Genomic DNA, 15911 nt, shown 5'->3' with positions numbered 1-15911 from the left:
CCTTCATTGATATAAACTCCACAGCCAGTCATTGCAATTGCCTTCTCCACTGCAAGTTGCTTCTGTTCTGCCTTCGAAAGCATGGGCCTTTTCCCCTTGTCAACTACTGGAGCAGTAGGATTCTTTGGTCTTCCTCTTTTCCCCTTTTCAGTTGCAGTCTTCTCAACCTTTTCCTTCTTGCACTTCCTATTGTTATGGCCCTTCTCACCACAATTCCCACAAGTCATCACAAGTCCTTTCCTTTTCAGTCTGTTAGGGTTTTTGGGATCAACTTCAAGAGGATCCCTAACCCTATTCTTCTTGGGTCTCCCAGGCATATTTTTCACAAGTGGAGGCTTCACAATGTCACCCTCACACTGTGGCCACAACATCTCCCCATTCAGAGGCTCCAAAGCATATTTATATGCCTGCAAATACCTATCAACTGTGTAGTAATCACAGACATAGGTGCTTGGTTCCTCTTTCAAATACCTAATGGCACAAACAGCATGCTTACATGGTATACCCGTGAGCTCCCACATCCTACATGAACATGTCTTTGCAGGCATGTTGACCACATACTTCTCCCCAGAATCATCAACTTCGAATTTCTCATGCAGTGCAGGTAATGTGTTCATATTTCTAGCCTCATACTTTAGTTTCTCAAGCTTCTTGTTTATCATAGGGCAAATCCTATCAGTATACTCAGCCATATTATGTAGTTTCTTCACTTGTCTTACCATCAGTGATGTCCTAATCTCTTCCATCATATGTATCAAATGTCTACCTCTAGCACTAAGTATCCATCCGTTGAAAGTTTCAGTTATATTATTATCTACCATATCAGACTTAGGTGTGCTTGACAAGAAAGGCTTACAGAATTTAGCAACCTCCCTCCCAATGAAATCTTGATAAGCTCCAATACTTTCACTCTTCATCTCTTCAAGGACCTTGCTGTATTGCTGCACCGTAGTTGATCTCACAGCCTTCCAGAATAAATTCTTCAGTGTTGCTCCTTTGTTTTCCTTCTTCCAGTTCATGTATACGTGCCGAGCACAATTCCTGTGCTCGGCCCTCGGAGCATAAGTGCTGACAGCATTCATCAGTCCCTATATAAAAAGCATTATAACTCATTAGCATACCTTAACATAAATGAAACACAAAGTGAAATTAACAATAACTACAAACTTACTTTTTGTTGATCACTTATGAATGTGTAGTTTTCTCCACTTTCTATATCCAAATCTTGCACAAGCAACCTCACAAACCAACCCCAGTTAACCTCATTCTCAACACTCACTGCTCCCCATGCTATAGGGAACGTTTGATTGTTCCCGTCCTTCCCAACAGCACACATAAGTATACCCCCTAAGTAGGTCTTTAAAAAGCATCCATCCAACCCAATCAAAGGTCTACAGCTCTCTTTAAAACCCTTCCTCAAAGCACTGTGGCCTATATAAAGACATTTGAAGACACCCTCACTGTCAACCACAACCTCATATCGGCCCTCTGCATCTACCCTCTTCAACTCAGCTATGTATCTCCTCAGGGAGGCATAGTGATCCTCAACTGATCCCCTAACCATTGTCAAAGCAATTTTCCTTGCCTTATAGAGCCTGTCTCTGCTACAGTCAGTAGCAAACCTGTTAGCTATATCCCTCCTCAATTCACCTATGTCCCAATCTGGTTTCACTCTGAAAACAGGCAGATATCTTTTGGCTATCCATTTGGAACTAAGTAATTTGTTCCTTGTAGCCCTCTTACATGTACACTCCCCACGGAAAGACTTCACAACGAAAGACTTATCCTTTTGACAAACAGATGCATAAACTCTCCAAGTACATGGAGGCTTACAAATAGCCTCACACTGGTCTTTTGATACTCTCCTAAACCGAATAAACCTCCCATTTGCTATTGCCCAGCTTGTTAATGCTTCCTTACACTCTTTCCCATTTGCAAATCTTAGCCCAAGCTTGATATCAAGCTCTTTCTCATCAGATTTTGGATCATACCTACTCCTTTTCTTCCTTCCTCTAACCGTCTCCCCTTCACCCTCACTCTCACTGCTATCAATATCATCATCATCAGATTCCCCATACTCTGATAAATTTTCTTCCTCCATTTGAGGCTGACACTTCTCCAATAACTCCCCAACCCAAGAACCCTCCCCACTTTCCTTCTTTTTCTGTCTAACATCCAAATATTCTTCATCATCAACACCTTCCCCATGTGAATCATCATCCACATCAGTTTCTTCGTCATTAGAAGGGTTGTATTCAGTCTCAGAGTCACCACTGTCTACTGTTCCATCCCACCTTTCAAGCACCCAATAGGTACATCAGCCCTATCCAGTATCTCTTTAAGAGAAGGCCCAACACCATCACCATCATCTGCCCCAGACTCTAACCCAACACCATCACCATCATCTGCCCCAGACTCTAACCCATCACCATCACCATCACCTGCCCCCGAACCAATCCCACCATCTACCCCAACATTTGACCTAATCCCACCCTCCACAAAAACATTTAAAAACCTGTGTGAACTACTTAGGAAGCTCAACATCTCCATAACCTCTTTATCAGTTTTGATTACCTTAAAGACATATGACTTAGGCTCTACATATAGTAACCTACCCCATTCCGAGTAACCTAAACCCTCGACTAATTCTTTCAAATCAAAAAACCCAAACTTGTCTTCATCTAGGTCAGAAAACACTTCCTTTTTTCCCCCATAGTAGGCATCAAGGCCATGTACTTCCTTAAATCTTCCACTGTGATGTATGAAGAGGGTGAAATTGCAACTGAAAAAAAAAACGATTATTGAAAGAAAAAAGCAATCAGACGAACAAAATGAGCAACCGATTGAAATAACTTACTTGTCACCCATGTCTCCGCGCTGAATCTAGTCGTGGTTTCCAACTTCAGCTTCTCAGATGTGCTATCCAAACGTTGTGCTTTCCGTTCGGCTAAATCCCTCTCCTTTTGTCTAAGGCGTTCTACCGGAATCGAATCTCGTCGATGGCGATCTATATTCCTTCCGTCTGTGGGAAATTAATTTATCACTTAGGGCATTTTAATTGGGAAATCAGATATGTCTTCTAATTAAAATGCCTAACGACGTCGTTATACGAGCGTGGCATTCCACTGTGTAAAAAATGCCAAGTGTAATGCCACGTAGTTTAAAAAATTTTCCACGTCATTGCCGGTCAAACATAAGAGTGGCCGGAACTCTCGTCGGGTGCAAATTGCGATTAAATTGAAAGGTCATGTATTCTGGGGCTAATTTTGAAGGTCATGTGCAATATGCAAATCTCAAAATAGTTCGTGTATTTTCCGGCTATTAACCCAAAAAAAAAACCCAAGTAATTTGATACTTTTAGCATAAATGAGAATAATAGTGTCAAAATTACCAAACATAAATAAAAAAAAATACCAAGTAATTTGGCACTTTTGGCACAAACTTTAGCATTAGTGCCAAAAGTACCATTCGAACCTGTGCGCCTAACCCGCCAACTCGATCCGATCCGCCCAAATTAAGGACAATACAGTCCGAAATTGCAAAAAATGACCAAACTTTGTGTCTTTAAGATGAGAGGGTCAAATATTGGATTCTAATCCCCAATATAACTATATGAGTGCATATTCTCTAATTTTTATATCCATATATATATAGGTGTGATTCTAATGAGAACTACAATTTTCATAAGAACTTGAGACGAACCATTAAAATTATAGCATCTGCGGTACGAATTAAAACATCTTCTACACTCGAAAAAATTAAAAATTTCGCTCACTTCAGGATTCGAACTCAGGTATTGCTTCATCCATGATAAACATGCATTTTTTCCTTCTGGTATGTCATATTTGATGCTTAGTTGTGAGGATTTTGTGTGTTTGATGGTTTATATGAATGAATATTGGTTTATCGTCAATAACTTGTTATTTCCTTATTGTTTGAGAGAACTTATAGAAATATTGAAGCAAAATTTAAAAGAGTGGTCTGAAATAAAAGTTGTAGATCATCTCGATACGAATTCGTGGGTGCAAACAGATCGCAAATCGGAGATCGGACGAGAGAGATATGGCCGAAATATGAAAGTCGCGCGCACTAGTGAAAAACAACACCGCTAAACGGCGATCGCCGATTTCTGAGTCCGGTCACCGATCTGGTCGCCGTTTCTTTTGTTTACTCAACATTTTTGCGAATTTTTGGGCTTTTATCAGTATTTTCAAGCTCTCGACTATATTTGACACCCTGACCTATAAATACCCCTGAAAAGCTTCAAGAAAAGACCCGAGACTTTCCTTTGTTTATATTTACACTTTGAAAACTTGAAGAGACACAAAACTTGAAGATTGGAAGCAAGAATTGAAGATTCATTATAATTTTTCGGGTTTTATCATTGGATGATATATTCTATTTCTGATTGTTCATTGTTAGTTCATATGTCTATGTGTGGCTAGTAATTTTTTATCCTAGGATTTAATTTGGGAGTAAACAAATGATGATTTTATGACTTTATTGATGAATTGGGTAAATATGTAATTGTTTCAATGCATGAAGAATTTAGAAAAAACAAAAACAAAAACATGGGATAACACGTAGGATTGGTAATTATTGTGGGTAATGAGTTAATAGAATAGATAATTCATGCGCTCAAAAAGGAAAAAGAAAAAAAAAAGAATAGATAATTCACGTAATTTAATGTAATGAGGATAATTTAAGTGTTTATGTTTCCTAATTAAATTAGAAACAATATTCTAATCCGCTTAGAACTTCTTAATTTTGTACTAGTGGATCATATGTATAAATATATGTATAATGCGTATTAGAAATATCTGCTCAGAATTCGATGGCAAGTAATCGTAGAGCAATTTCCCTAGTTGATTTATTGGAAAAAACAATCACCAAGAGAAGAAGTCCCAAGAAATATGTTGGAGATAATTTGTGTTGGGGGAAGCGGAAGCTTCGAGATAATTTAAAAAACAAGAAGATTCTAAATGTTTCGCAAAAACCTTCAGAGAAGAAAGCGGAAAACAATCGCCAAGCAGAATGTGCTTCTAAATTTGATGAACGTATTTCGATGGAAGAATATTTAGAGAATTCGAGAGAGGTAATAATAGCAGAAGACAATGATTGGTGCACAGCGGGATTAGCTATTCCTAGCGGCCCAGTGGAGTTCGACGATATCACAGCATATGATTATTTTTGGGACGATCTTTTAGATTTGGAGATGGACAACACTCATGCAGCGTGACTTTTGTTTTCATTCATGTCAATAAAATCCAATTAATTCCTCGCCTCTTTATTCTCGTTGCATTCTTTGTATATAGTATGTGATTTATATAAAACTTCAAGCGTTTTGGTTCTATCAATGTCCTAAATTCCTAATGTTACATTTCATATGTAAATTAAGTAAAAGTATTTATTGTCCACTTCCTCGTACTATAAAAATAAAAGGTGCAAAATGATATAAATATAAAATTTTAAAAAATACCTACTTTTACAAAATATATAAATTATACTCCTCATTTAGGACTTTTTACCCTTATGTCGAACATTAATGTAATTTCTAAGAATGTTCGACTATTAATGCTCGACTCACAATAATTGAGTATGTTGAGTATTGCTATATTTATCATTAATGCTCGATTGCAGAGGTCGAGTATGTCGAGTATTAATGTATTTACCATAAATACACTAATATATTCGACTTGCAATGGTCGAACATTAGTGCATTTATCATTGATGCTCGACTTGTATTGATCGAGCAAAGTTCACGATTTTAGCAAAGTTTTCGATTTAAGTAAGTGCAATTTTGTTATTGGTAATTTTTATAATTTTATTTTATAATAAATATTTTTTTCTTTGAAAATGAATAAAAACAATCATTAACCCAAAATAAGATCACTTTCTCCTACTATAAAAATAAAAGCGGATGTTTACCATATGCACCATCCTAACTTGTTATTAGAACATCTGCAATGCGGATGTTTAAGTGCCGGACCGAGCCGACGAAGGAGGGACTGACGCTGGCGTGCCACACGAACTCGTGCTGGACACGATCGTGTCCATTGGTGCCGGTAGGGATGTCAAAAAAGTTCAAAATCGACGGATCGATCCGAATAGACCGATAAAAAAATAGGGTTAGGGCTGAAAATTTGTAACCCGAAAAAAGTTTAGCCAATGGTCCGAACCGAAAATAGACCGAGGCCGATAGGGTTGACCCGAAAATGGAATGGATTGGCCCGATTAACCGATCACTTCCTTAATAATTGATTTTTAAATTTTAATACTTTACTTTTTAATTCGAAAATAACATTTTGATGCTTGTAGAATATGTTTTGATTTTTTTCTTACAGTTAATAACAAACATCTATGATATAAAAGTCAAAGAAAAATAGTCATTTATGTTAAATCTATATACAATTTTTATCGGAAACGAAGTTAAAGTTAGATATTATGTAAATTTACGTTAAAATAACACTAATTTTTGTATCTAAATCAAGGTGAAATGTCTTGATTTAAAAAACACGATATATTTTTATTACAAGAGTATGAAGAAATTAAACATATATAAAAACACGATATATTTTTATTACAAGAGTATGATTATCTATAAAGAAATTAAACATATAAAAAAATTGTAAACTTGCGGGTCCAAACGGGATAACCCGAAACTGAGTGGGTTAGGGTTATGGTCGAAAAAATTTAGTCGAAAAAATAAAAAAATCGATTAACTCGAATCGAAAATAATCCGAAACTGAATGGACTGACTCGAAATCAAGTGAGTTGACCCGATTGACATTCCTTGGTGCCGGGCACGAAATGGAGAAGAGGTGAAAAAAGAAATTTACCTCCGAAATATCGTCTGGGGTTCGGTGTTGTTGGGAAATAATTTACCCGTGAAATTTAAAAAGAAATTTATTACTGTGGGAACGATGGGGATCTTTGCACTTTGCAGTGGGGTTTGGTTTGGGACGGCGGGGGTGGGGTTTGACCGTTTGGGTTTGGGGCGGCTGAGGTTTGTTGGTGGGGTATTTGTTACTCCCTCCGTCCCAAACGAAATGTCTTATTTCTTTTCGGCACGGAGATTAAGAAATGTGTATAAAGTAGATAAAGTGGGTTGGTGAAAATTATTTAAATATTAAGTATAGAGAGAGAGTGTATTGCCAAAAAAGGAAACATGACATTTCGTTTGGGACAGCCCAAAAAGGAAAACATGACATTTCGTTTGGGACGGAGGGAGTATATTTTTTATTTATATTTTCTTTTAATTTTATTTTTTAATTTGTTTTGAAATTTTAAACTTTTATTGTAATTTTAATTATATTTATTTTAAGTATTTTATTATATTTTAATTTATATAATATTGGAATTTAAGTTTAATGAAATGTTGAATTTTAAAATAAAAAAATAAAACTAAAACTAAATGAAAATGAAGATTATAACCGTTCTTAAGTTATAAAGTCAATGCACTGGAGATGAGAGACGTTAAGGTGGGAACCATCTTTTAACGCCTCCCACCGTGATACTTTTATAACACAAGATAATTTATTTTTTAATTTAATTTAATGTTACGAGACATTGCATCGCTTGTTTGAGAACATCACAATAATAAGTGGAATTTTTGCTCTCGCCTATCAAAATACAATTGTTATCTGAATTTGGAGAAAGACTATGAGAAATATGCATTTTTGACATGATTTGATATTAAAAAATTCTTATTATTTTAATCTATTAACACTTTCCATAACTATTACTCCCTTCTAAGGCGGTAAACGAGTGGAGCTACTCGTGAACTATTCGGCGTTCGATTCGATGAAAGTTTGATCGACAATTTAATGAGCAGCTCGTTTAACTAAACGAGTCAAGCTTGAGCATGACGATACTCGACTCGTTAGCTCGCGAGCAAGCTCGTTAAGTAATTTATCTTAAAAAAATATAAGATTATTAATTGAATGTCTTATATTTTATACTATAATTAGTACTAATATTTTGATTAAGTATCTAATTAACATCATTTATTTACAAGAAAATAATAAATATATTACATTGTTGAGAATAAAATAACTTATATATTTGAAAAATAACTTATGTATTAGGAAAATAACTAAAATTTTAAATAAAAATTTAAATTTAAAAAGCTCGATGAGGCTCGGCACTGTATTCGACTAGATTAAAGCTCGATCGATAATTAAACGAGCAGTCCAATTAGCTAAACGAGTCAATCTTGAGCAAGACACTATTTGGCTCGACTCGTCTCGATTACACCCGTTCCACATATCTTGAGACACTTTCATTTTTGGGTTAATTGCCTGTAAATCCATAACGTTTTCACGGAACTGGTTTTTGCTCCTAATTTTAAAAATCTGCTTTTAAATACATAACCTTTCATTTTTGTCTCGTTTTTGTCCGGTTACCGATTTTTTCTTTCGCCAGCGCCAGAAATGACACGGTGGAAGCCGGAATCGACAAGGTGGCAGCTGGAATTGACACCTAGACATTTTTTTTACATGTGGCATAAAATAAAATAAAATAAAACAAAAACAAAAAAAAGAAAACAAAAATCGAAACAAGTGCCCTTCCCCCTTCCCCCACCCGTCGCCGCCGCTGCCACCAGTCCGGCGCTCGCCACCCCCTCCCCCTCCCCACCCTCGGCGCCGCCCCTTCCCCATTCCCAGAGCCCGTCAGCCCTCCACCCCAAATCTTTGCGCCGCCTCCCTTCGAATTTTGCGTCTTCTTAGATTTTAGATCTGTGCGATTGTGTAGGGGTTAGCCGGAGAATATGTCAGCTGGGGTTGGGGTTGCGTGGCCAAATTTACAGAGATCGGCGGGGCTGGGGTTACGCTGGGATTTTACGATGGAGGGTGGGAGAGAGGCGGTGGAGGAGAGATATGGCGAGGGTAGAGGAGAGAGAAAGAGGCGCACGACCACAGCCTGGGAGGGGGGAGAATGGGGAAGATGATGATGTGGATGTTTTCTTTATCATTTTTTTATTTTTTTTTCCACATGTCCTAAATTTGCTTAGGTGTCACTTTCCTGCTGCCATTGCATCGATCCTGGCTGCCACCTTGTAATTTCCGGCGCCGGTGTAAGAAAAATCCGATCACCGGATAAAAACGAGACAAAAACAAAATGTTATGTATTTAGAGGCGGATTTTTTAAAATATGAGCAAAAACCAATTACGTGTAAACGTTATGGATTTACAGGCAATTAACCCTTCATTTTTGGGTGTTCCATCTATTTTGAGACATTTTCTTATTTGACAAAAAATTTACGTTTTATTCACCTATACAAAACACTACTTTCTTAATTTATGTGTCCTAAAAAAAAGTCTCAGTATAACCGGGACGGAGGGAGTTTTTATTTTAATGTGCTTACAAGTACTATGGAATGTATGCTTTATATTTTGATTATTTAAAAGTATTTGGAAATATAATTCATCAAATTGTTTATGTCAGTGTTAAAAAAATACTTGGCTGCTCAGTGGATAAAGTGAAAATTCACAAACTAGAGGGATGTGTTTGCAATTAAGATAATTTAAAAGGATCTTCATATAAATCTACCCGCCAGCTATTTTCCCCATCTGTGTACCTCGCCTGCCCTAATTTGCGCGTGAGAAATTCATATTCAAAACGCAGATTTTCCATTCGCTTTGTGGTGTGTGTGCGTGTTGGGATTTTTTTATAACTGTTTGTAATTAAGAAAGAAAGCATAACGGAGAATGAGTCGGAGCTTAGGAATTCCGGTGAAGCTGCTGCACGAGGCGTCGGGGCATGTGGTGACGGTGGAGCTGAAGAGCGGCGAGCTCTATCGAGGAAGCATGATTGAGTGCGAGGATAACTGGAATTGCCAGCTTGAAAACATCACCTATACTGCTAAGGTACCAGTTTTGATTTCTCTGTGTTTTACCGCATTAGTGTGATTGTTACTCAATAATGGTTTTTTTTTTATTTTTTATATATTTTTTTTCGGTTTTTGATTTCTGGGGGTATAACTTGTTGGAGGTTGATGTAATTGTGATTTCTGTTGTTCTGTTGTGCTTCTTAAACCTTAGATAGCGTGCTAAACCCCAAGGGAGATTATATAACTGGAGGTGGTATCTGACTTTCCCCCCTCCTGTTTTTTGCATTTAATTTGGTAGGTGCGGAGAAATATCTCTTGCGTCCTAAACCCTTGTTTGTTGATGGAGCCTGGAAAGAAATCTGAAGTTTAGTTGTTATTTTGTTTGGTTTGTCTTCTGAAAGTCTGTTACAGTGTGTTTCTTGTGCTAGATTTCAGTGTGAAGTTTTCTGTTGTAATATATTAGTTGTATGTTCTGCACCTGTTTCGATTCAGAGAGCTTATATTCTTGGTTCGGTGAGTGGCAATTTACTCATGGAACTCTAGGTACAAATGTACTCCTGGGAATAAAATTTGGAGTGTAAATGCAATTGTGATGCAATCCTAGGTGAATGTGAAACAGAAAGAGTAATGTTCAGTTGTTCCTGTTTTGATGCACTGATTGTTGGTTTGTTGGATTTTCTTATTTTTAGTTGCACTACTAAGCCCTGAGTCTATCTAATAGATGTAAACTATGAATGAATTGTTTCTCTTTGAGTTGATTGTATTTCTTTATTCTTGCTTTAGCTGGATCTTTTGGTTTCATATTTGGTCTTTGGTCACCCTGGAAAAAACCTACGAAGATGTCATGAATCTCTTAGCTTTTCTGAGTTTTATTCTTCTGGATCTCACGCTTCTTAAACCCTCCATTTGTCATTATATATGCACTTGTATGCTTAGATTCATTTCATGCCTTTCTACTTCATTAGTAGCATTATCAACTGCAAATGAAATTTTGTACTCCCTCCGTCCCAATATAAATGTCCCATAGCTTTTGAGCACGGAGATTAAGAAATGTGTAGAAAGTAGATAGAGTGGGTTGGTAGAAATTATTTAGATATTAGGTAAAGAGATAATGTATTGCCAAAAAAGGAATGGAACATTTATATTGGGACGTCCCATTATGGAAAGTAGGACATTTATATTGGGACGGAGGGAGTATTAGATTTTCCCCTTCTTTTTGAGGAGGGGGGGGGGGGGGATTGTTACACTGGTATCTCACCATTTACAATTAGTTATGAGAAAACTTGGTGCAGCCGTGCAGTGAAGTATACTATCTTTCAAAAACAAACTCAGATGATATTACCCGAAAAAGAGACTCTGAATTATCTGTATCTAGTATTTTAAAGATTGAGGATGCGCTGGTGCTGCTTGAATTTTACCATTGCTGATTTTAATTGCTAAAGTCATCTTTGCATGTATTATTAATTTTTTCTTTATCTCGTCAACCTTTTTAAAGGATGGGAAGGTCTCACTACTGGAGCATGTTTTCATCAGAGGTAGCAAAGTCAGGTATATATGTTCTATCTATCTTGGAAGTGTTCGTTTGCATCAATTTATATGGTGGTTATTAATCCTCAATTTCTACCAGGTTCATGGTAATTCCAGATATGCTTAAGAACGCCCCAATGTTTAAACGCTTGGAAGCTAGGATCAAGGTACAGTATCGGCCCCACTTGTTCATTCTGGCATCTCCCATCTAAATATTTGCTGATCCCTTCTATTTCTACCTACAGGGTAAGGGTTCAGCACTTGGAGTTGGACGTGGTCGTGCTGTTGCTATGCGAGCTAGAGTAAGTTGCTTCTTGTTGTCGTGCAGAATGACACGTTCTGAGGACTATGTTTGATGTGTAATTTAGGCCGACTCTCATGATTCCTTCAATTTCTTTTTATCAGGCCCAGGCTGCTGGTCGTGGAGCCCCACCTGGTAGAGGTGCTGCGCCACCAGTACGGAGGTGATCACGCAGGGTAATTAGCATACCAGTTGGTCTTTTACTATTAGTCATACGATGCTCGATTTCAGTTTCTTCGTTTCCCTGCTTACTAATTTTGTAGTCTGGAATGATTGATATATACTGGGAGGTGACTGTTTTTCCAACGGCTGTAATTGCTGCTATTGTTCATGATCTGTGTAGGTGGTAGATGCAAGTTATGCGTTACTCTCTCTCTCTCTCTCTCTTATTTTTTATCACACTAGTACGACCATTCGTGCGATGCACGGCGAAATTGAAATTAAATGATATGTTTAAATAAATAAATATAAATAATAAACAGAAACAAAATATAATAAATGCAAAATATGGTTTAAAAATAAAATACTAATTACTTAATAAAATTTTGAATTTAAAAACATAATTTTCAATTATGTATAAAGTGTAATGATAATTATAGTTATTAAATTATTTTAAATTATTTGATAATGAAAATATTTTAAAATTTTAATAACTTATTCGTTTTAAATTAATTTTTGATAATTTTTATACCATATTAAAGATCTTCTGACGAACTTAAACTTAAGATACACATTGAATATTTTTTTTATAAATTAAATTTGACAATGTTTAGAAAAGAATTAAAATTATAATTTTTTTTATAAATTAAATTTGACAATGTTTAGAAAAGAATTAAAATTATAAAAAGAAAAGAGACAAAAAATAATAATAAAAAAAAATTGATGGGAGAAGAGAGAGAAAAAATGGAAGAAAAAAATGGAGTGAGAAAACTCCTCTTTTATATATTATATAGATTAGTACCTGAAGAATGTCTGAGGTTTATTCGAGTCTATATATCTCCAAAATTATGCTAAATCGGTGTGAGGTTTATTCGAGATTGATGCACTAGACAATTGCGTCACTGTATTTTACTAACATCTCAATTCGGCTATTCTTCTACTTTTGCTAATTTATGGTTAATTCGACAAAATTACAAAGAATTGGCCAGATTACGGAAATGACGAATTATTGTCATTTTCTGACTATTAGGCCAACAATTAATATTAAAACTAATGTAGTTCAATGAACTAAATGATTCTTTTTTTTTTTATTGGGGAAGGGGAAGTTGTGGGATTTGAATTTGCTATATAGACATGAGTTTACATCGCTTGTATGTCACTTTAGAGACAACTAAATGATTCCTAAAACAAATCTTAATAATTTATTATTTATGTATAATATGTATCAGTTCCGATTTTTAATATTTTCATCATGTGGGTAAGTCGTAAACAAAAATTAAAGTATACAAGTAAAGGAATACAAATAAATTATAAGTAATATTTCCTTGGGGGCTTTTAAAGGTATCCATACTAAAAAGGATGAACTTCGTCCGTCTTCATAAAATGTACATTCAATTTGCCATTTTTATTCGTCTATATAAAATGTATCAATTTTATTTTTGGCAAGTATACAATGAAGTAGAACTCTTACTTCAATTACAACATATTTAATTACTTTATTAAAATTCGTGTTATTTAAAAATTGATATTTTTATAAAGACAGAGGGAATAATTACATAACGGTATACAATCTTTATAATAAATATTCTCATCGGTTAGTTCTTTTTGTTATGTAAATGTTTATAACGAAAAACTAAATATTACAGCACTTTTATTTCATTTCGGATAGTTTAGTACATTTTTCTCAACTCAAAACAACCAACTTATGCTTTAAAAAAACCCAGACTTATTTTATACTCGGTCATCTTAGTAAATATTTTCAACTCAAAACTCATATGGATTATGGCCTATCTAATTTGTTATTGTTTTAGTAATTTTTCTTTTTGATAAATTACATAAATAAATAAAAAAAAATTAAAAATCCCACAATGATGAATTCAAATTCAAAACTTCAAGTCTTGGGCATTTAACATTTATTCATTTAACTGCCTAGTGCTAAAACACGCACACTTGTACTTACTTTTTTCTTTACACGCCCACCTATATTATGACAATTCACAGAGCAAATACAGCAGTCCGATTTTCTTTCGCTTACCTCTATACACAAAAGACAAAAGATTGCAACAACAACAAATTACAAACAAAAGAAATATAGAATGCAGTTCTAATTTTTTTAACAGAAAATGAGTGCTATTAGTAAGTAGTATATACATAGTATAACGAATCTTTAAATATATAATTATAAGGGAAAATTGCACCTAAATACACAAATTTTGTCAAAAATCCATATTTGACGCGAAGTTAGGATTTTACATTTTAATACACCAACTTTCGTTGTTGTCCAAATTTGACACGACTTAATTCTTAAAAATTCAAAAAACAACCCCTTTTTGTAAATAATTATACAAAGACCCATTATGTTATAATTTGGGACATTTAAACCAAAACAAGATATTTTCTTATGATATTTTCTTTTAAACCATTTTAGGCGCGGATCAAAGATTAAAAGAAAACATCATAAGGAAATATCTTGTTTTGGTTTAAATGTCCCAAATAATAACATAAGTGGGTCTTTGTATAATTATTTACAAAAAGGGGTTATTTTTTTAACTTTTAAGAATTAAGTTGTGTCAAATTTGGACAACAACGAAAGTTGATGTATTAAAATGTAAAATCCTAACTTCGCGTCAAATATGGATTTTTGGCAAAGTTTGTGTATTTTCACGCAATTATCCCTTTAAATCCCTAATTATAATAATGACTAACTAATAGTAATACATTATTCATGATATGCATATTAAATATTTGAGCAATTATATAGAAGTGTCCATTTTCATATTGTAAAGTTAAATTTTAGCCTATAAAATAAAAATATTAAAATTTGACCAGTTTTTGAGCGAAAAGACAAAAATACCCTTCTCTTTAAAATATTAAAAAATGGCCAGTCAAAAAACTCTCATCTAATGCGTTCTCTCTCTCTCTCTATGCTCTCTGACTTCTCTCGCTTCGTCCGCCGCCGCAAGGCTCAAGTTTCCAAGGAGCAGTAGCCGCTTCGCACTTCTCTCCCTCCTTCCTTTTTCCGCTGCGTTCTCTCTCTAAAATCGAAGCCATAAATCTCAGGTTGAATCAGCCGCATCGAGGAGCAGGAGGAGCCCCTCGACCCCGCAGTCGGTTGAAGGTCCAAATTCTTGAGATTATGAGCTCAATTTCGCCGGCAGACAGATCTCCTCTAATAAATTAGGGATTTGCAAGGATTTATGGAAAATCGCCTGTTTTTGGGGTTTTGGGGTTATTTGCAGGCGGTGGTGCGGTGGTGCGGTGGTGACAGAGATGGAGGGTGCGGCGAAGAAGAGGCGGTTTGCGAGACCTTTCGATTAGGGTTTCGTCGGATTTCTAGCGTGTTCTCTCCTCCGGCAAAGCGTCGTCTCCCCCAGCCTCGTCGTCTCCGCCCATAGTAGCACCGAAAACGACGTCGTCCATCCAGATTCAGGCGACTTCATCCAAATTCAGGCGACGCCTCCTTCTCTTTCTCTCTCTCTTTTCTCTCTCTCTCTAACCCTTCCTTTTTCTCCCCCGGTGAGTAGTTGTGTGTGTCTAGTTATCTCCGTTTCTCTATCTATTGATGTTTATTGAAGAAATGTGAGTTTTGTCATTGGAATTGATTGTGATTTTGTTTTTGATGTGACAAGTTGAGGTAGTTTGTTTAGTGATTTGAGCAATTGTTTTCAGCTGTTATTTTTCCTGTAGTTCATAAGCAGCACCAACTTCTTGTAACCCTGCTACTATGCAATGCGTCGATCAGATTTCAGATGAAGAAATTAGGGTTCGATTTTGTATAATCTGCAGTTGTAAATTTGTGGAAATACTAGTCTTTGAATAATAGGGAGGTTGCAATACATCTATTAATGATTTTAAATTCACAATTAGATCTATGAATTCATAATTTAATTTTCTTGAATTCACAACTTAATTTCTTGAATTCACAACCAGATTTATAAATTCACAATTTAATATTTTTAAATTCACGATCACATCTATGAATTCACAACGTAATATTCTCGAATTCACAACCAAATCTATGAATTCACAACCAGCTCGATAAATTCACAACTTAATATTCTTGAATTCACAACCAGATCTATGATTTCACAA

At 35.5% G+C, this 15911-nt stretch overlaps 2 protein-coding genes across 3 annotated transcripts in view; both read left to right on the top strand.

Annotated features, from left to right (window-relative positions):
* Positions 1 to 15911, top strand: part of LOC131001622 (H/ACA ribonucleoprotein complex subunit 4) — an 806367-nt gene that overhangs the window by 775841 nt on the left and 14615 nt on the right. The window lies entirely within an intron of this gene.
* LOC131002353 (small nuclear ribonucleoprotein SmD3b-like) lies at positions 9484 to 12027 on the top strand. Its single transcript, XM_057928852.1, has 5 exons — positions 9484 to 9869; positions 11328 to 11380; positions 11460 to 11526; positions 11605 to 11661; positions 11765 to 12027. Exons 1-5 carry the CDS (start codon positions 9711 to 9713, stop codon positions 11825 to 11827), a joined length of 399 nt encoding a protein of 132 aa, XP_057784835.1. The 5' UTR covers positions 9484 to 9710; the 3' UTR covers positions 11828 to 12027.

The sequence above is a fragment of the Salvia miltiorrhiza genome, chromosome 1 (assembly GCF_028751815.1).
Source record: "Salvia miltiorrhiza cultivar Shanhuang (shh) chromosome 1, IMPLAD_Smil_shh, whole genome shotgun sequence".
In the NCBI taxonomy this organism is placed as follows: Eukaryota; Viridiplantae; Streptophyta; class Magnoliopsida; order Lamiales; family Lamiaceae; genus Salvia; species Salvia miltiorrhiza.
The sequence above is the reverse complement of the archived record's forward strand: the minus strand, read 5'-3'. Positions and strand labels throughout refer to the sequence as shown.

What these genes read in the sequence shown, in the direction of transcription:
- LOC131002353 (XM_057928852.1), top strand. Translation starts at nt 9,711, where the DNA reads ATGAGTCGGAGCTTAGGAATTCCGGTGAAGCTGCTGCACGAGGCGTCG. An exon ending in ACATCACCTATACTGCTAAG is followed by an intron (nt 9,870 to 11,327) that starts GTACCAGTTTTG and finishes ACCTTTTTAAAG; the next exon opens with GATGGGAAGGTCTCACTACT. An exon ending in ATCAGAGGTAGCAAAGTCAG is followed by an intron (nt 11,381 to 11,459) that starts GTATATATGTTC and finishes AATTTCTACCAG; the next exon opens with GTTCATGGTAATTCCAGATA.